Source organism: Macaca mulatta, chromosome 7, assembly GCF_049350105.2.
Source record: "Macaca mulatta isolate MMU2019108-1 chromosome 7, T2T-MMU8v2.0, whole genome shotgun sequence".
In the NCBI taxonomy this organism is placed as follows: domain Eukaryota; kingdom Metazoa; phylum Chordata; class Mammalia; order Primates; family Cercopithecidae; genus Macaca; species Macaca mulatta.
The window spans coordinates 177,182,566-177,204,494 of NC_133412.1; the positions used below are offsets into that span (position 1 = coordinate 177,182,566).

Sequence of the window (21,929 nt, forward strand, 5' to 3'; positions counted from 1 at the left end):
CAGATGTACAGGTGTAAGCCAGTGTGCCCAGACTTAAACACTTTTTTTTTTTTTTTTTGAGACGGAGTCTCGCGCTGTGTCACCCAGGCTGGAGTGCAGTGGCGCGATCTCGGCTCACTGCAAGCTCCGCCTCCCAGGTTCACGCCATTCTCCTGCCTCAGCCTCCGAGTAGCTGGGACTACAGGCGCCCGCCACCACGCCCGGCTAGTTTTTTGTATTTTTAGTAGAGACGGGGTTTCACCATGTTAGCCAGGATGGTCTCGATCTCCTGACCTCGTGATCCACCCGCCTCGGCCTCCCAAAGTGCTGGGATTACAGGCTTGAGCCACCGCGCCCGGCCTTAAACACTTTTTGACTAGAGGAAAACTATGTCTATTCAACAAATCTTTCAATTAACATTAATTTTATAATTTTACAACTTAAAGAAAAAAAAAATAAAAAACTAGCTTTTTGGTCTCCCCTACCAAAGGCTTCACAAAACAATGAAAAGAGGATAGAAGAGAAATTTAACTGTCTGGTGTTCTGATGTTTGTATCTATGAATAAAATAGAGCTTATTAAAATATTTTACTTACCTAAACCAAAAAGTATTTTATTTGCCAATACAAACATTTCTACTCTTTATGTTGCATGTGTTTTTCTAGGTACAAAATTAAGATATGCCATGTTGTCATAAGTAATTCAGTCATTGTATCTTATACATCAACTTATATTGTAATGAAATTTTACTGAAGATCTTATATATAGAAAAGTGTAATAAATCCTAACGTACAGCTGAATGAATTATTTCAAAATGAACATGCCTGTGTGCTTTAATTGTATTTAAATGGGTTATAAAAACATAAGCTACCATAAACCTGTAAGTCAACAAATATGTAACAATTTACATTTTAGTAATTGTGCAATGTGAAAACTTGGGGAAAAAGAAGCACTTTTTCCACAATTTTAAAGAAAATGAAAACCCTTCAATGAAAATTTGATTTTTTAATAATAGGCCTAGCAATGTATTACATGCAACCTAATCCCTATTTACAATTTTAAATTTTTCATACAAACTTTATTTATTCAAACAAACCTATTACCTAATTCTTCCCTATTTCTCTTCATTAATTGCATCTAATAAGAAGAAATCAAACTCTGTTCCCTCAGGCAATTCGAGGTCCCTAATTATGGTAGAGTTGTCGGATGAGTTCCACTCCAGGTCACACAGAGCACAAGCCACTTCCAACAACTAAGTTAAATTAGCAGAAAAGTTCTCTCAGCAACAGTCAGACAGGTGCCTACGAATACAGGACCCCCAAAAAGGAAACACCCCACCAGCCTTAAACCTGCTCCAATGATCCCTTCGGCAGGGACTACCACCTGTGGCCCCAGGGATCCAAATGTCCTCTAACACCGACGTTCACTACCTGAACTCTGGATTCCAGGAACCCTGTTTCTGCTCCTGATGCACCCAGCTCACTCTCCACCTCACACCACGTCGCTTGTTTTCCACACTAAACACGGCCCACCCACCTCAGGTCTAGCTACCCTCCCACCCCAGCCCCAGCATGAGCAGAGGGAAAGAGACATTTTTATCATCACTTATCCGATCATATCACCGCCTTCTGTCTCCAAACTTCCACAAATCTACTTGCAGAAATAAGAGACTTTACTAGCTAGCTTACAAAATTTTTATAAACAAAATATTTGCCTCTCCAAGTATTAGTGAGAAGGCTAGTCTTACATTCTATTTAATGTACTACTGAAATATTTTGCTAATATGCGGCCAGGCATGATGGCTCACAGCTGTAATCCCAGTTCATGAGTTTCAGACCAGCCTGGACAACATGGTGAAACCCCATCTCTACAAAATATACAAAAATTAGCCAGGCATGGTGGCGGACACCTGTAGTCCCAGCTACTCAGGAGGATGAGGTGGAAGGAACGCTTGAGCCCGGGAGGTTGAGGCTGCAGTGAGCTGTGACTGTACTACTGCGCTCCAGCCTAGGGGACACAGCAAGACCCTATATCAAAAAAAAAAAAAAAAAAGAAAAAGAAAAAAAAAAAGAAAAGAAAAAAAAAAAGAAAAAAAATTTTGCTAGGTACCAAAAAGTAGTAAAGACTACAATTTTACCTATGAACAGAGAAATTCATCATATTACATATCTCATCCATATCTGTCCAGTTAATAACTCATTATTGCAGTTCTTGAAAAACTATGCCTTTTTTTTTTTTTTGTATAATTAATCTTTCATCTAGAAACACTAAATAGGCCGGGCACAGTAATTCACGCCTGTAATCCCAGCACTTTGGGAGGCCGAGGAGGGTGGATCATGAGGTCAGGATTTCAAGACCAGCCTAGCCAACATGGTGAAATGCTGTCTCTACTAAAAATACAAAAAATTAGCTGGGCATGGTGGCAGGTGCCTGTAATCCCAGCTACTTGGGAGGCTGAGGCAGGAGAATCACTTGAACCTGGGGGGTGGAGGTTGCAGTGAGCTGAGACTGTACCACTGTACTCCAGCCTGGGCAACACAGCGAGACTCTGTCTCAAAAAAAAAAAAAGAAAGAAAAAGAAAAAAGAAAAAAAGAAACACTAAATAATGCTCTGTAAGGAATGCTATTTTGACATTACAATTTCAGGCAAATAAACATACTAATTTAGTCAACCCAACTGTTTCTAGTCAGAGAACAGACTCTGGTACAGATTTGAATTTTGTGTCATGCTTGGATAAACCCAAAATATTCTGCTTTTGCTTGGCATACATGTGCCAAGTGCCTCAGAGGCAGAGGAGCATCTCCGATGCCTGTTTTGTTGTGCACATATGCTGGCTCTACCTGCTCTGAAGTGCCCTCTTGTTTAGCTTTTGCTACCCTAAAGATGCTTTCCTGTCCTGTAACTTTATTTTTATTATAAGTTCAGTCACAGTGTAATCTCCCCAAACAGCATCATCATAACCCAGAGAAGAGAGAGAACATGCATATGTTTAAAGGAGCTAAGCTACGGTGTAAACAATGGAGGTCTAACTATGAATGGTGCTTTTTCCTTCAACGCCTAACACACATTCCTTGGTGATCAGTTAACAGAAAAGATTAGTGGATTTTGTCAGCAATTAAACTATCTACTGGCAAATGGGTCACTTCAGATGTCCCTAATCTTGATATGCTGATTTTAATAATCAGCCAAATTACTTCATGGAAGTAAAAGCATGGAAGAGTGAAAAAAGTTCAAAAGAAGGACAAGACACAGTAGAATCAGAGCAAATTTCCATCAGGAAAAACAGCCTTGTTGCTGTCCCATCTACAGTATCTGCTAAAATTAAAGTACCAGTCTCTTAGCCCATAGAAAGACAAATGGCAAAATGCTTCAAGGTTTAGCACAAGCAATAATAGAGAACTTCAAAAACTACCATCCTTAGAAGATTCGTTGTCACCAGCACTTCGTGATGGTTCCTGGGGTGGCCTGTAGAAGCTTTTCCCGCAGCTCCCTCACACTGCCAACTCACGACAGGGATAATGAGATGGACCCAGATTTCAGAAACAATACAATATGGAATGTGTCCATGAAATAGGGTTGAAAGGTTGACTTGGAATTCAGTGGGCCTGTTGCTTTCTTCTATGAAACATCTGTAGCTTCTTTCCATAGTGGGTTCATTTAGAAAGGAGGGTCTGTTAACCAATACATGGTCACTGTTTAACGGCCCTTTTAATCTCTTCCCCATCTGTGGCGGTTATGTCTCCTTGTAAGTTCATTTATTCTTTTGAATGTTCTGTTTGTGTTCAATATTATTCATCTGTACTTTTATCTTTAATTATCCCATGTCTTTTATTTGAACCTTTTCTTCATTTATTGAGTAGAGAGTTCACTTATTTTTAGTTTGCTTTTTAACAATAAAAGAATTTAAAGCCACATACTCATTCTGAGTGTAACTTTCAGCCCTATCCCTAGATTTTTTTTTTTTTCTAACTTTTCAAGTCACAGGCTTTTCTTTTTTAGAGTTAATTGAGGCATAATTTACATATCCTAAAATTTACCCATTGTAACTGGAAAATTTTTTTAGCAAATACATAGAATTGTGCAATCATCATCACAATTCTATTTTAGAATGTTTCCATCTTCCTCCCAAAGTTACCTCGTGCCCATTCACTATTAATTTCCACACCCAACCCCAGATGCAGGCACCCACTGATCTGCTTTCTGTCTCTAGACTTACTTTTTTCCGGACACTTCATATAAGCGAAATCATACCATAGGTAGTCTTTTACATCTGCTGTAATGTTTTTGAGGTTCATCTGTGTTGAGTAGTTTCTTTTTAATGCTGCGTCATATTCAGTCAGATGGATATACCACATTTTGTTTATCCATTCACCAGTTAATGGACATTTGGGCTGTTTCTTAGCTGCTATGAGTAACAGTGCTGCTGTGAACATTTGCATAGAGGCCTGTGTGAGCATATATTTCATTTCTCTTGAGTAGATACCTAGGAGTGGAATTCCTGGCTTGTATGATAAGTTTATGTTTAGCTTTTTAAGAAACTGCCAAACTGTTTTCCAAAGTGGTTGCACTATTTTACATTTCCACCAGCAATGTATGAGGGTTCTAGTGTGTCCACATTCCTGCCAATATTTGTCTTTTTGCTTATAGCTTAATTCTTGTGGGTGTGTAATGGTGTCTCACTGTGGTTTCAATTTGCATTTCCCCAGTGACTGGAAATGTTAAGCATCTTTTCATATGCCTGTGCTATAGCCATCTCTCTTCTTTGATGAGATGTCTATTTTTAAGTTGGTTGTCTTCTTGTTGTTGAATTGTAATAGTACGTTATCCCAGACATGAGTCCTTTATTTTATCAGAAAACACAATGAAAATAAATTATTATAGAAGTGAAGCACAAAATACATCCACAATGTTTTTATTATTGTAGTGAGTAGACATAAGATTACCCTAAGTTGATATGAAAGTTTCAAAATGCTTCTTCTCAATTTCTGTTATTCATTTTAAATCTTCAGATTTGTCTATATGTGTTAAACCTTTCTTTTGAGCTTTTAATTTCAGGGGTTTTTTTTCATTTGTGAAAGTCCGTTTGGTTCTTTTTTCAGTCTGCAGTGCCATTTTGAAATATTTTCCTATTCTCTTGAACATACGATCAAAACTTGTCATTTCTTTAAATAAAACACAGCCGTTTTATAGCCTGTGCCAGGTCACACCGGTATCTGAGGTGTTTGTCACATCTTGTTCATGATGTCTTATTTCCTTGTGTACCTCATTTAAAATTGTATACTGATCATTGTATTCAGATTATTTGAAATAAACTGTAACCTAGAATCAAAAAAAATATATTATGTGGAATAAAAAATTCCCTAAACTTTCAAGCTCCAGTGAGATGACATGAAATAGTTCAACAGTTTCATGCTCATTCTTTTTTGCACTTAGTTTATATGAGAACACACCTAGCCAAAACATCCACCTCTGGCCTCTCTCCACCAAATTCCTCTCTCTCCTTCCAAGCGTGGCTTCCTCCCTAAATTCCCTATTTCTATGAATGGCTCTAGCCTTTTTCCAGAAGCCTCAGCAGCAACATCTTTCATTGAGCCATCCTTGCCCTAAATAAAAGCTGCTGCTCAAAACTGCTCTTTATGACCTCCCACATTGGTACTTGCCACTCCATTCTAGAACCAATACTTTCCTGTGAGCATATCTCACTCATGCTCTTCCTGCTACCCACAGAGCCCTTCCCCCACTGCTTCCTAAACTCTGCCTATCACTTAAGACCTAGGGGCAATGCCATCTGCTTCCTGAAGTTCTTCTGATTCTCCAAGGACTCTCTCTCACCATTGTTTTGATATTCAGGATGTTTATTCACTTTCAGAGATGGGAAGAACTCAGTACTTTTTAAAATGAAATCTTTTTTTTTTTTTTTTTTGAGACGGAGTCTCGCTCTGTTGCCCAGGCTGGAGTGCAGTGGTGCAATCTCCACTCACTGCAAGCTCCGCCTTCCAGGTTCACACCATTCTCCTGCCTCAGCCTCCCATGTAGCTGGGACTACAGGCGCCCGCCACTGCGCCCGGCTAATTTTTGTATTTTTAGTAGAGACGGGGTTTCACCGTGTTAGCCAGGATGGTCTCGATCTCCTCACCTCGTGATCCGCCCGTCTCGGCCTCCCAAAGTGCTGGGATTATAGGCATGAGCCACCGCGCCCAGCCTAAAATGAATTCTTGAATTCATTCTAGAGATTCAACAATTAACATGTAATGAATGCCTGCTGCATAGTAGACATTTATACGTACCCAAGTTTATAGTTGTCTTAGATGATGCTTACAAAAACACTAGGAGGAAATTTTTATTATTTTATTTATTTATTATTATATATATTTTTTGAGACGGAGTCTTGCTTAGTTGCCCAGGCTGGAGTGCAGTGCGCAATCTTGGCTTACTGCAATCTCCGCCTCCCGGGCTCAGGCCATTCTCCTGCCTCAGCCTCCCGAGTAGCTGGGACTACAGGCGCCTGCCACCATGCCCGGCTAATTTTTTTGTATTTTAGTAGAGACGGGGTTTCACCATGTTAGCCAGGATGGTCTCGATCTCCTGACCTCGTAATCCACCCACCTCGGCCTCCCAAAGTGCTGGGATTACAGGAGTGAGCCACCGCGCCCGGCCTTATTTTTTTTTATTATTATTAGTTTTTGAGACGGAGTCTTGCTCTGTGGCCCAGGCTTGAGCACAGTGGCGAGACAGCTCACTGCAACCTCCACCTCCCGGTTCAAGTGATTCTCCTGCCTCAGCCTCCCAAATAGCTGACACCACAGGTGCATACCACCATGCCCAGCTAATTTTTTGTATTTTTAGTAGAGAGGGGGTTTCACCGTGTTAGCCAGGATGATCTCGATCTCCTGACCTCATGATCTGCCCACCTCGGCTTTCCAAGGTGCTGGGATTACAGGCGTGAGCCACTGTGCCTGGCCCCTAGGAGGAAAATTCTTAAGCTTATTTTACAGGTGAGAAAGCTGAGGCTCTGGGCAGCTGGTTGACTGGCTTTCCCAAGCTTATGTGTCAGGTCAGTAGCAGTGCCAGGATCATAGCTGCATCTCCTGACAGCAAGCAGGCACTCTTTCCATCACACGGGACGTGCTACCCTCACTACCTGGCTGCAGCTTGGCATACATGGTTGCTCCTAATCAACAGCCATTTGTTACATCAAAGTGTAAACACTCTACCAGACATCATGAAGAAATCTTAATAATCTAAATCATATGAAAATGTTGCTTTTTTGTTTGTTCTTTTGAGACAGAGTCTCGCTCTGTCACCAGCTGGACTGCAATGGTGCTGTCTCGGTTCACTGCAACTTCCGCCTCCTGGGTTCAAGCAATTCTCCTGCCTCAGCCTTCTGAGTAGCTGGCACTATAGGCACGTGCCACCACGCCCAGCTAATTTTTGTATTTTTAGTAAAGATGGGTTTCACCATGTTGGCCAGGATGGTCTCGATCTCTTGACCTCATGATCCGCCAGGTCAAAAAATGATCAAACATCAACAATTTCACATAGTTTGAACTAATGGGAAAGGATTAATTTCTCCCTCTTGAAAAACATAAAAGTTACCTGATTCAATAATAAAATAATTTTAAAAATAAGATAAATGCGGCCGGGTGTGGTGGCTCACGCGTGTAATCCCAGCACTTTGGGAGGCTGAGGCGGGCAGATCATGAGGTCAGAAGATCAAGACCATCCTGGCTAACACGGTGAAACCACGTCTCTACTAAAAATATAAATAATTAGCCAGGGGTGATGGCAGGTGCCTGTAGTCCCAGCTACTCGGGAGGCTGAGGCAGGAGAACGGCATGAACCCGGGAGGCGGAGCTTGCAGTGAACCGAGATCGTGCCACTGCACTCCAGCCTGGGCGAAACAGCGAGACTCTGTCTCAAAATAAAACAATAAAAAAATAAGATAAATGCAATAATGAGAACTCTAGGCAACTCTTTAGTTTTGGAAGATTATGAGAAGTGACCAGATAGACTTAATGCTTAATGTCACCTGCCCAGTGACACCGAAGGGCTTTGGAGTGGAAGGATCACTTGAGGCCAAAAATTCAAAGCCAGCCTGGGCAACATGTGAGACACCATCTCTACAAAAAAAATTTAAAAATTGCTGGGCACGGTGGTGCTCACCTCTAGTCCCAGCTGCTTTGGAGGCTGCGGTGAGAGGACTGCTTGAGCCCGGGGTTCCAAGCTACAGTGAACTATGATTTCACCACTGCACTCCAGCCTACGCAACAGAACAAAACTCTGTCTCTTTAAAATAAATAAATAAGAAGTGAAATTTCTTCTAAATGGTAATTTATAGATAACTGGATGCCTCCTCTGCTTATATCATCATACCCTTGAAATTGTATTTTCAAATACTTCCTTTGAAAGTCTCTGAGATTCCAGTAGTTGTGACACCATTGCAAAGCACAGAAACAATGACCTCACCAGGCTCTCATCTCCAGTCTCATTCCCGTCCTGCTCATCTCCCACTGCTGATATATAATTCTTACAGGCCAGCACCACAGAGATACTTCTAAAATACAGCTTGCTTAAAATCCTACAAGATTAATCTGAGATCTTAGCATGGTCAAGACCTGGCTTCTCCCGGGCTGGTCCTCTTGCTCTCCTCCCTCTCCGTGTCCCCTCCCCCTTGCCTGTCCCTACACTTCATGCTGCACAGTCCCGTTTATAACTCTCTGTCACCACAGAGTTTCATATCTAGTCCTCTGTATCTTTGTAGAATCCTCTGATTCTTTCTTTTGGGAAGTATTGCCCGATATCAATCTTGATAATCATACCCATTTATTTTGGTGCCTTATTCCACTTTTACTACACTTTTCATACTAGCATGATTTGTTCACACATCTATCTCCAAAAATACCCTTTCTTTCTCTATGAAATCTGAAAGGAGACTTCAAGTGGCCTTCACTAACCATCTTGCTTTTATGTCTTTATTCTGTCTACAATTAAAATAAGTTGGATAGAATTGTTTTAAAAAGAATAAACAGAGAAATTCTCAGCCTGGGTGGTAGTCACCTGAGTGTCTTTTTTTTTCTGAGATGGAGTCTCACTCTGTCACCCAGGCTGGAGTGCAGTGGCACAATCTCGGCTCACCACAACCTCCGTCCCCCTGAGGTTCAAGCAGTTCTCCTGCCTCAGCCTCCCGGATAGCTGGGATTACAGGCGTGCACTGCCATGCCCAGCTAATTTTTGTATTTTTATTTATTTATTTCTTTTGAGACGGAGTCTTGCTCTGTCGCCAGACTGGAGTGCAAGTGGCGCGATCTTGGCTCCCAGCAACCTCCGCCTCCAGAGTTCAAGCAACTCTCGTGCCTCAGCCTCCCGAGTAGCTGGAACTACAGGCGCACACCACCACACCCGGTCAATTTTTTTGTATTTTAGTAGAGACAGGGTTTCACCATCTTGGCCAGGATGGTCTCGATCTCCTGACCTTGTGATCCACCTGCCTCGGCCTCCCAAAGTACTGGGACTACTCCCAAAGTAGGCGTGAGCTACTGCACCGAGCCTAATTTCTGTATTTTTAGTACAGATGGGGTTTCACCATGTGGGCCAGGCTGGTCTCAAGCTCCTGACCTCACTGATCCACCCGCATTGGCTTCCCAAAGTGCTGAGATTACAGGTGTGAGCCACCCCACCCAGCTCTGAGTGTCTCTTTAAACTGTACATGTTTTATACATGTACATATATTTCTGTGCATATTTTTCACAATAAAGAATAGAAAAAAATTAGACCAAATGTCTAGTATCTTATCTTGTAATTTAATCATCACAAGATTTTAAAAAGACTAAATACTTTTGGCAGTTTAAAGAAAATTTTTTTTTATTTCTCTTTGTTTTACTTCCCACATTACACTGGTTTTTTTTTTTCTTTCTTCTTTTGAGATGGAGTCTCACTCTTGTCGCCCAGGCTGGAGTGCAGTGGTGCCATCTTAGCTCACTGCAACCGTGCCTCCCAGGTTCAAGCAATTCTCCTGCTATAAATGGTAGCCTCCTGAGTAGCTGGGATTACAGGTGTGTGCCACCATGCCAGGCTAATATTTGTATTTTTTTTTAGTAGAGATGGGGCTTTACCATGTGGGCCAGGCTGGTCTCAAACTCCTGGCCTCAAGTGATCTGCCCACTTCGGCCTCCCAAAGTGCTGGGATTACAGGTGTGGGCCACTGTGCTTGGCCTACGCTGATGTATTTTTTAAAATTTTTTTTGTAGAGACAGTGTTTCACTATGTTGCCCAGGCTGGTCTCAAACTCCTAGTCTCAAGTTACTCTCTTGCCTTGGCCTCTCAAAGTGCTGGGATCACAGGCGCCCGCCACCACACCCGGCTAATTCTTTTTTTGTATTTTTAGTAGAGACGGGGTTTCACCATGTTAGCCAGGATGGTCTCGATCTCCTGAGCTCATGATCCGCCTGCCTCGGCCTCTCAAAGTGCTGGGATTACAGGTGTGAGCCACTGCACCTGGCCAAAGCATGTTTTCAAAAGCATCACTGAGTTGGCACAACAGTAAGGAAACCACAGGGACCAAAAATAAAGAGAAAGCAGAAACCTTGGGCAATAATAAAAGAACACCACAGCTGGCTTTTGTCCTGAAGATATTTGCCCACCTGCATACTTGCTTCCTGGCAGCTGGTGGAGTCTGGCATTAGGAGGTAAATACTTAGGCTCATTCCAGTGGGGAGAGTCCAAGGAGATGCCCACAAACGTCCAGGATGCAAAGACCTACAACCTCAATGTAAGGCTAACTATGAAATGAACCCCCCACACAGAAGGGGGCAGTAGGGAAACCTGCCTTTCTCCATCACTGAGTGGAAGGAGAGACGGCCCCCTAACAATCTGTAACCACTAGACAGCTCTCATGCAAGCTTCACGATCCACAGAGGACAGTAGAAATTGAGCCTAACTTGTGCCTAGTTACTGACAAAGCACATGCAAGCCTTTCAGGAAAATCCTGACTTTATCCAGGCCTCAAAAAATGCCCAGAGGTAAAGTTTCAAGGAAAACGAGCAGCTCATTGTCAAAAATCAAAACACACAGCAATCAAGGAGCCATGACTCAACAGTCAGCAGAAGTAACATTCAGATAGAGAAATTATTAGTTGCTGAATATAAAATATGTTTAGTGTGTTTAAAATACACACAAAGAGCAACTAAGAAGATTTAAGATCTAACACTTCTTTTTTTTTTGGAGACGAAGTCTCGCTCTTGTCCCCCAGGCTGGAGTGCGATGATGCAATCTCAGCTCACTGCAACCTCCACCTCCTGGGTTCAAGCGATTCTCCTGCCTCATCCCCCAAGTAGTTGGCATTACAAGCACCTGCCACCAACACCAGGCTAATTTCTGTATTTTTAGTAGAGATGGGGTTTCACCATGTTGGCCAGGATGGTCTAGTGCTCCTGACCTCAGGTGACCCACCCGCCTCAGTCTCCCAAAGTACTGGGATTACAGGCGTGAGCCACTGCGCATGGCCTAAAACTTCTAGAACTGAAAATTTTAATGAATTTTACAAGAGCTTTACTGAGGTATAATTCACATATAATAAACTGCACATATCTACATATATAATTTGATGTTCTGACAAATGTATAAACTATGAAATAATCACAAGCAAGAAAATAAATCCATCCTCTCCCCAAATTTCCTCGTGCCCTTTTGTAATCCCTTCCTTTTATCTCTTTGCCCCCAACTCCTGGCTCTCATGGTCCACAGGCAAACACTGACCTTCCCTGTTACTAGAGATTAGTTTATGTTTTCTAGAATTGTATACGAATGAAATCATACAGTATTCAGTACATACTCCTTTGGCTGGCTTCTTTCAGCACAATGATTTTGAGATTCATCCATGTTGTAGCATGTATTAGTAGTCCATTTCTTTTGATTGTTCAGGAATATTCCACTGTGAGGATATACCATAGTTTATTTGTGCATTTACCTGTTAATGAACATTTGGGTTGTTTCCAGATTTTGGCTTCAAGCCAGATCAAACTGCTATGGACATCCATGTACAAGTCTGCACAGACATTTGCTTTCATTTCTCTAAGGTAAATATTTAAGAGTAGAGTTGCTGGGTCATACAGTAGATTTATGTTTAAGTTTCAAACTACCAAATTATTTTCCAGATTATACCATTTTACATTCCCACCAGCAGTACATAAGAGTTCCAATTTCTTGCTTTCCTCACCAACACTTGTTATGATCAGTCTTTCTAACATTAGACATTCTAATAGGTGTGTAATGCTACTTCATGGTGGTTTTAATTTGTATTTTCCTAAAGACTAATGATGGTGAACACCTTTCCATGTGCTTACTTGACATTCATATATTTTATTTGGGGAAGCACCTGTTCAATCTTTCACCTGTTTCTTTTTTTCTTTTTTTTGAAACAAAGTTTCACTCTGTTGCCCAGGCTGGAGTGCAGCCGCATGATCTCAGCTCACTGCAACCTCCGCCTCCCAAGTTCAAGTGATTCTCCTGCCTCCCAAGTAGTTGGGATTACAGGCATGCACAACCACACCTGGCTAATTTTTGTATTTTTAGTAGAGACAGGGTTTCGCCATGTTCGCCAGGCTGGTCTCGAACTCTTGACCTCAAGTGATCCACCCTCCTCAGTGCTGGGATTACAGGCATGAGCCACTGAGGTCGGCCTATTTCTTTTTTGAATTGAGTTGTTTGTTTTCTTATTATTAAGCTTTGGGAGTTCTTTATATATTCTACATCTGAATCCTTTATCAGGTAACATGATTTGCTAGTATTTTTCCCAGACTACGTCATACCTTTCAAAATAATAATATTAAAAGCACTTGGCCGGCCGCGGAGGCTCAAGCCTGTAATCCCAGCACTCTGGGAGGCGAGACGGGCGGATCACAAGGTCAGGAGATCGAGACCATCCTGGCTAACATGGTGAAACCCCGTCTCTACTAAAAAAATACAAAAAATTAGCCAGGCATGGTGGCGGGCGCCTGTAGTCCCAGCTACTTGGGAGGCTGAGGCAGGAGAATGGCGTGAACCTGGGAGGCGGAGCTTGCAGTGAGCCCCGCCACTGCACTCCAGCCTGGGCGACAGAGCGAGACTCCTCAAAAAATAAATAAATAAATAAATAAATAAATAAATAAAAAATAAATGCACCTTATATGCATTAAATAGACAGACACAGCTGAAGACAGAATTCACTAACTGAAAGATGTATCTTAGGACAGTATCCAGAATACAGTATGAAGAGACCAAAAAAGAGAATATATAAAAAAGAAATTAAGAGACAAGGAGAATAAAATGAAAGATGAAAGTCTAATAAGAGTTCCAAAAGAAGAAAACAGAAAGAATGCAGAAGATAAAATACCTGTCAAGATAATAGAGAATGTTCCAGAATTGCTGACAGATGCCAATACTCAGAATCAGTAAATTCAACAAAGCCCAATAAGGAAATTAAAATAAATTCACACCTGGCTCTGCTCATAAGGGAGGATTAATCCAAATTTCATTAAATCCCAAAACTCCACTAATTGACAGTAAAGGGATTTTTGACATCAAATAATGTAAACCCACAAAAGCAGGACTAACAGGAGTGCACACAACACAGATGTTTGGAAGTTGGCAAAAGAACAGATGAGAAATAACTGACCTAGTACATCTGAGACAAACCTCAAGCCAGAAGGAGTAAAACTGGATAAACACTCCAGTTACAGCACAGAATCTTCAAAGTTTCAGGAACTGACAACACCATGTACCTCTGGAAAGGGGAATAAAATGTAGGGACTGAAAATAAGGCAGACTGAGTGAACGATATTTAAGAGGCAGTTAAATCCCTATCTCCTCCCCAACTCCATGCTCCTAGGTGACTGCCTCTCTTCTCTCCTGGCAGAAGTCTGAGTTTTTCTCTAGACAGTTGAAATGTGATCTGGCCTAGGAGATGACGGGCACAGTTGAGTCTTGGGCACCACATGGAAAACGGTGCCTGGGTAACTACATTAGCAATGCCTCTGGGAATAAACATCACATTTATGGGCAGCTGATCTGACAAAGGTGTCAGGCAATTCAGTGGGAGAAAGAATAGTCTTTTCACCAAGTGGTGCTGGGAGAACTGGATATTCACATGGAAAAGAATGAATCTGAATCCTGTAACTCACACTATACACAAAAATTAACTCAAAAATTGATCACAGAACTAAACGCAAGAGCTAAAACTATAAAGCTCTTAGAAGAAAACATAGGAGGGTAGGATCAATTGGTTTTAGCAACTTACTGGATATCCTAGAATGAAGCAAAACTGACTCAGATTTTAAACCTGTTTGGCTGAGAAGACAGGAAAAAGTGCTTCCAGGATACCTAAGTCGAATGTGTCTTTCCTCTTTGCTGATCTGGCTCTGAATCCTTTCATTGTAGCAACTCAAGAGCTATGCTTAGTCCTGAGTCATACTAGCAAATCACGGAACCTGGGGACATCTTGGAAGCTTCAACACAGGCATATATAATGAGAACAAATCAATTTGCCTTTATAGCATAATGACAAACCAGCACATGTACTAACCTGACTTGCTGTCCTGCAATTTTCAGAGAGCAGAACTTCCCTGGCTTCTTAGTTGAGCAGCTGCTGATGGACATCAATCACACCAACTCAGCATCCTGCCCTTCTCTTCTAACCCACACTCCCTCCCTTTCCTCACAGTTCTCCTTAATCTGTCCTTAGATGTCTCAACCCAGAAGTTAGAAGGCTTAGCACCTCATTATTCTATAACCAAGGTATACACAGAAACATTTTGGGGGAAGATGTTTTTCATATCTTAAAATGCACGTAAAAGTGCTCTGTAGACAATAAAGTGTTTCACAAGGTAACATATTATTAAGCTTAAAAGGTAGATGTGTAAGCCATAAAATACAGTAACATCTTTGATGTGATGATTCCAATACTAAGTTATGCCTCTAGAGGAGCTCTCGTACTTTCCTCTAATTACAAGCCACATAAAGGATAAAAACACGTTTGGTTTCAGGTTTCAATTTTGTTGATCTTGAAATACACACAATATCTCCATATTAACAAGAAACAACTTCATCAAGGAAAAGGTCTCATCACATCAAAACTGGTCTATCCAATTTATCATACCTTTGGAATACTTTTCTTTTGAGTCTCTTCCACATATTATATCATATATAATACACCTCACTTCTTCAACACACGGCCTACTCAATGTATCTATTTAATCTTCCCTGAAGTTCAGGTCATGGTAATTCCTTCCTTCCTCCCTCCCTTCCTCCCTCCTTCCCTCCCTCCTTCCCTCCCTCCTTCCTTCCTTCCTTTCATTCATTTATTTTTTTGTTTTTGGAGACAGAGTCTTGCTCTGTCACCCAGGCTGGAATGCAGTGGTGCAATCTCAGCTCACTGCAACCTCCGTCTCCTGGGTTCAAGCAATTCTCCCGCCTCAGCCTCCCGAATAGCTAGGATTACAGGCACCTGCCATCATGCTTGGCTAATTTTTGTATCTTCAGTAGAGAGAGGGTTTCACCATGTTGGCCAGGTTGGTCTAGAACTCCTGACCTCAGGTGATCCGCGCCTTGGCCTCCCGAAGTGCTGGGATTACAGGAGCGAGCCACTGCGCCCGTCCCACGGTAAATCTTAGAACTCAAAAAGATCTTCAACATTCTGTTGGACAAATAAGCTGTGCTTGCTAAAGTGTAACCTGGATGTTCCCAAGCTTGGCATGGCAACATAGTCACGTGGGGAGTTTTCTAGGCCCCACTCCAGATTTACTGAATGAAAATTTCTACCAGTGGCGTGTGTGCCTCTATTTCTTAAGACATCCTGAAGCAGATCTGCCTGGAAGAACTCTGCAGAGGCTCTGGATTTGCAGTGGACAAATCTCTACTTTAATGATAGAAGGTAGGAATGTGAAGAGGATTTGTGAAATGACTTTTATAAATTAGAGTATAAGGAGGGAGAACCTACAATCTTAACAACAGGAATATTTCTCCCTGAGTGGCAGAAGGAAACCAAAGAGAAGAAAATATAATCTAGTATACCACATGGCTCTGCAGTGGATAATACCTGCAAAATCTAAAATAATAAAAACTACTAAATTGGTTTTTAACTTTATAACCAATCTACAGACAAAGCACAAAAGGTTTATAGTTAGATAACAATATACAAATATTGTCAACCTTTACAATATAAAAGTTTGGTACAGCTGCAAGAGCTGAAAGGAAGGAAGGGAAGATGGCAGGGGCCTAATATTCTCATTTTATAAAGAGCAAGGTCCAGTGATACTGTTTAAAGTTGATAGTGCAAATAAACAGAGATTTAAGTACATGATGTAGGGTCACAAATATAGCCAATAAAAGAACTAGCAATTCAATAATAAGTTGAGAAGTAGAGAGGTGAAGTAATTTGCTCAAATTCAGCTCATTAGAAAGTTCTGAGGCCAGTGGGCTGAACATGGGCCAGTCACACTCTAGACTCCATGCACTTTACCAGTGTCTCATCATGCCCAGCCCTGTGTGAGGAAGGAACTTGCCTAAGCTTAAATGCCTAGTTAGTGTTACAGCACAAAAAGAAACTCAATCTCTAATCTTAAAATTACTTGTTAAAGTTATCTTTAAAATTTTCAGAAAAGACCACATTAAAAATGTCCCTATTGGTTCACTCTTTAAACACATACTAACATTTCTTTTTTTTGAGACGGAGTCTCACTCTCTTGCCCAGGCTGGAATGCAGTGGCACGATCTCGGCTCACTGCAACTTCTGCCTCCTGGGTTCATGCGATTCTCCTGTCTCAGCCTCCCGAGCAGCTGGGACTACAGGCGCACACCACCACGCCCGGCTAGTTTTTGTATCTTTTTGTAGAGACGGGGTTTCACCAGATTGGCCAAGCTGGTCTCGAACTCTTGACCTTGTGATCTGTGTACCACAACCTCCCAAAGTGCTAGGATTACAGGCGTGAGCCACCACACCCAGCCTCATCTGACTAATTTTTTTTTTTTTTTTTTTTGAGACGGAGTCTCGCTCTGTCGCCCGGGCTGGAGTGCAGTGGCCGGATCTCAGCTCACTGCAAGCTCCGCCTCCCGGGTTTACGCCTTCTCCTGCCTCAGCCTCCCGAATAGCTGGGACTACAGGTGCCCGCCACCTCGCCCGGCTAGTTTTTTGTATTTTTTTTTAGTAGAGACGGGGTTTCACCGTGTTAGCCAGGATGGTCTCCATGTCCTGACCTCGTGATCCGCCCGCCTCGGCCTCCCAGAGTGCTGGGATTACAGGCTTGAGCCACCGTGCCCGGCCAATCTGACTAATTTTATAAAACATTTGATAGAGAGAGGGTCTCACCATCTTGCTCAGACTGATCTCAAACTCCTGACCTCAGGTGATCCACTCACCTTGGCCTCCCAAAGTGCCATTATTACAGGTGTGGGCCACCATGCCCAGCCAACACCAACATTTCTTACAAAGAGCTCCTCCACAGCTCCCCTCACCTATGATCAGCATTCCATCTATTCTCCAAGTCTATACCACAATGATGGAGGAAGACACTGCAGCCCACCATCCATTGTGTCTGTCAAAACCTGACAGAGGATCCAGAACCAACATTGAAGATGCAAAGCAAGTCAGCCTACTCAACTCAGTCTACGAGCTAAGCCCATAGCCCATCTGCCGCCACAGAGATGCTGTGGTTACGTGCACAGAGGGCACCCACTGCCTGCTCCAGGAGAGGACATGGCAGCAGCATGTGAAGGGCAGGTGGAAGTCTGCTCCAAAAGAGACGTGATCTGATTCATGGAGCATCATGTGAATAGGCAACACGTCTATCTACCCCAAAAATAATAATTTAAAATAAGTTATAACCCAAACTCATTAGTACCAGTAAAAAGCAATCTAAAACAAACAAACAAACAACAACAACAACAAAACCACGGTCTTACTCTGACAAGGCTGAAGTGCAGTGGTACAATCATGACTCACTGCAGCCTCAAACTCCTGGGCTCAAGTCATCATCCCACCTCAGCCTCCTGAGTAGCTGGGAGTACAGGTGGATGCCACCACATCTAATTTTTTTTTTTTTTTTGAGATGGAATTTCACTCTTTTTGCCCAGACTGGAGTGCAACGGTACGATTTTGGCTCACTCCAACCTCCGCCTCCTGGGTTCAAGAGATTCTCCTGCCTCAGCCTCCCAAGTAACTGGGATTACAGGTGCCCGCCACCATGCCCAGCTAATTTTTTTTGCATTTTTAGTAGAAACAGGGTTTTACCATGTTGGTCAGCCTGGTATTGAACTGACCTCAGGGGATCCGCCTGCTTTGACCTCCCAAAGTACTGGGATTACAGGCATGAGCCACCATGCCTGGCCACATCTGACTTTCCTTTTTTCTTTTTTTTTGACATGGAGTCTCACTCTGTTGCCCGGCTGGAGTACAGTGGCACGATCTTGGTGCACTGCAACCTCTGCCTTTCAGGTTCCACCAATTCTCCTGCCTCAGCCTCCCGAGTAGCTGGGACTACAGGCGCACACCACCACACCCGGCTAATTTTTATATTTTTTGGTAGAGACGGGGTTTCACCAGATTGGCCAAGCTCATCTTGACTCCTGACTTCATGATCTACATGCCTCGGCCTCCCAAAGTGCTAGGATTACAGGTGTGAGCCACTGCACCTGGCCTCATCTGACTAATTTTTTAAAACCTTTTATAGAGAGAGGGTCTCACCATCTTGCTCAGGCTGATCTCAAATTCCTGGCCTCATGTGATCCTCCCACCTTGGCCTCCCAAAGTGCTGCGACGACAGGTGTAACCCACTGCACCTAGCCATCAATTTTTAAAATTCAATTTAATTCACTCTCACTTACCCCATTTTCAGTGCGTTTTTCTCCAGGTACATTTGTTACATTTCTCTGAGTTCGTTGCTCTTGGGTCTGACGGCCACCTAAAGAAATAAAAGAACCAAACTCACCGAAAGGCATATTAGATAAAAGTAATATTCTCCATTTCTTCATGTATTCAAATATTTATTGAACACAAGTGTAAAATACCAGGCTGAGAAATTCAAGACTTTAGTACAGTTGAAAAAATGGTCTTGCAATTAATCTTTTATAAAAGTTGTTTAGGGTGGGCCGGGCGCGGTGGCTCAAGCCTGTAATCCCAGCACTTTGGGAGGCCGAGACGGGCGGATCACGAGGTCGGGAGATCGAGACCATCCTGGCTAACACGGTGAAACCCCGTCTCTCCTAAAAAAAATACAAAAAACTAGCCGGGCGAGGTGGTGGGCGCCTGTAGTCCCAGCTACTCGGGAGGCTGAGGCAGGAGAATGGCGTGAACCCGGGAGGCAGAGCTTGCAGTGAGCTGAGATCCGGCCACTGCACTCCAGCCTGGGCGACAGAGCGAGACTCCGTCTCAAAAAAAAAAAAAAAATAAATAAATAAAAATAAAAAAAATAAAAGTTGTTTAGGCCGCCCTCAGTGGCTCACACCCATAATCCCAGCACTTTGGGAGGCCAAAGCAGCAAGACAGCTTGAGCCCATGAGTTCTCGACCAGCCTCAGCAACATGGGGAGAATTTGTCTCCACAATAAACTTTTTTAAATTAGCCGGGTATGGTGGTACACCCTGTAGTCTCAGCTACTTGGGGTGCTAAGGCAGGAGAAGGACTTGAGCGAGAGAGGTTGAGGCTGCAGTGAGCCAGGATTGGGCTACTGTACAATCTTGCTCTGCTGCACTCTAGCCTGGGCAACAAAGCAAGACCCTGTCTTAAAAAAATAAATTAAAAATAAATGAAATAAAGCTGTTTAAATGAAATCTTTTCTTTTTACATTCTATCTCAGAATCTTGAAATTGACTTGTTATCAAAAGGCTTTTAACACTTTAAAATGAAGAAGATGGTAAATTTTATGTGTATTTTATCACTATTAAAAATAAAAATTTGGGGCTGGGCAAGGTGGATCATGTCTGTATTCCCAGCACTTTGGGAGGTGCTGGGATTCTCTCAAGGTGGGAGGATCACTTGAGCTCAGGAATTCAAGACCAGCCTGGGCAACATGGCGAAAATCTGTCTCTACAAAAATAAAATACAGAAAGTAGCCAGGCATGGTGACATGTGCCTGTAGTCCCAGGCACTCAGGCGGCTGAGGAGAATAGCTTGAGCCTAGGAGGTAGAGACTGCAGTGAACCATGATCGCACCACTGCACTCTAGTCCAGGTGACAGTGAGACCCTGTCTCAAAAATAAAATAAAGATAAAAATTTGGCATTCATATTACCAAGAGGGGAAAAAAGAGAAAAATTTTTTCAAAAAGGCATTTACAGCCAGGCGTGGTGGCTCATGCCTGTAATCCCAGCACTTTGGAAGACTGAGGCGGGCAGGCTGCTTGAAGCCAGGAGTTTTGAGACCAGCCTGCCCAACATGGCAAAACCCTGTCTCTAGTAAAATTACAAAAATTATCCAGGCATGGAGGTGCACACCTGTAATCCCAGCTACCTAGGAGGCTGAGGCAGGAGAATCACTTGAACCCGGGAGGGGGAGGTTGCAGTGGGCTGAGATGGCACCACTGCACACTAGCCTGGGCGACAGAGTGAGACTCTGTCTCAAAAAAAAAACCAAAACCAAAAGCAAAAAAAAATCCAAAAGGCATCTGCGTTAGGGCCAGGCATGGTGGCTTATGCCTGTAATCCCTGCACTTTCAGAGGCCAAGGCAGGAGGATCACTTGAGACTAGGAGTTCAAGACCAGCCTGGGCAACAGTGTGAAACCCTATCTTTACCAAAAATACAAAAAATTTAGCCAGGCATGGTAGCACACACCTCTGGTCCCAGCTACTTAGAAGGCTGAAGTGGGAGCATCACTTGAGCCCAGGAGGCAGAGGTTGCAGTGAGCCAAGATCACGCCACTGCACTCCAACCTGGGTAACAAGTGAAATCTTGTCTCAAAAAAAAAAAAAAAAAAAAAAAAGGCCTTCACTAACAGAGTTAAAACTGAGACAGGGGCTGGAGGTGGTGGCTCACGCCTGTAATCCTAGCACTTTGGGAGGCCAAGGTGGGCAGATCACGAGGTCAGGAGATTGAGACCATCCTGACCAACATGGTGAAACCTCATCTCTACTAAAAATACAAAAAATTAGCCGGGTGTGGTGGTGCACACCTGTAGTCCCAGTTCCTCAGGAGGCTGAGGCAGGGGAACTGCTTGAACCTGGGAGGTGGAGGTTGCAGTGAGCTGAGATTGCACCACTGCACTCCAGCCTGGTGACAGAGTGAGACTGTCTCTAAAAAAAAAAAAAAAGAAAAAAGAAAGAAAGAGAAAGAAAAAGAAAAAAAGAATATTTATAAGCTGAAGGGAGGAGTATAGTGAGCAAAAGCAAAACAAAACATGAGACAGCATCCAATAAGCTACTCTCTATGCCACCCTTTTAGGCAGAGGTAAGGGGCAGAGGGTAGAGTGTTACAGGTAGGGAAGATGGAATTCTGAGTCGGGGCATGAAAGAGAGTGAATGTACAGCTCCTGGGCTCATGCAATCCTCTCACCTCAGCCTCCCAAAGTGCTGGGATTACAGGCATGAGCCACCGTACCCAGCCCATTTCCAAACTTTATTTTATTTTATTTTATTTTATTTTTTGAGATGGAGTCTCGCTCTGTCCCCCAGGCTGGCGTGCAGTGGTGAGATCTCGGCTCACTGCAAGCTCTGCCTCCCAGGTTCACGCCATTCTCCTGCCTCAGCCTCCCCAGCAGATGTGACTACAGGCGCCCGCCACCAGGTTCGGCTAATTTTTTGTATTTTTAGTAGAGATGGGGTTTCACCATGTTAGCCAGGATAGTCTCAATCTCCTGACTTTGTGATCCTCCCGCCTCGGCCTCCCAAAGTGCTGGGATTACAGGCATGAGCCACCACGCCTGGCCGATTTCCAAACTTTATAAAGTGAGAAAAAAAGTAACCTCTCCTCAGGACATTAAGAATTAGGT

The 21,929-nt window shown here is 43.0% G+C and overlaps 1 protein-coding gene and 2 long non-coding RNA genes across 7 annotated transcripts in view; 1 reads left to right on the plus strand and 2 right to left on the minus strand.

Annotated features, from left to right (window-relative positions):
- Positions 1-21,929, minus strand: part of PPP1R13B (protein phosphatase 1 regulatory subunit 13B) — a 120,101-nt gene that overhangs the window by 27,655 nt on the left and 70,517 nt on the right. For all 5 annotated transcript variants that reach the window (XM_015144577.3, XM_077941901.1, XM_001088783.5 and 2 more), the window contains one exon: positions 18,832-18,908. In XM_015144577.3, the coding sequence (XP_015000063.3) occupies positions 18,832-18,908 (77 nt within the window). The remainder of the gene's footprint in view (positions 1-18,831; positions 18,909-21,929) is intronic.
- Positions 9,834-12,431, minus strand: LOC144330443 (uncharacterized). The gene is made up of 2 exons (XR_013396623.1): positions 11,562-12,431; positions 9,834-10,502 (listed from the first exon to the last, which is right to left on the minus strand). It is a non-coding gene; the product is annotated as an uncharacterized LOC144330443 (long non-coding RNA).
- Positions 9,876-11,650, plus strand: LOC144330441 (uncharacterized). The gene is made up of 2 exons (XR_013396621.1): positions 9,876-10,170; positions 10,458-11,650. It is a non-coding gene; the product is annotated as an uncharacterized LOC144330441 (long non-coding RNA).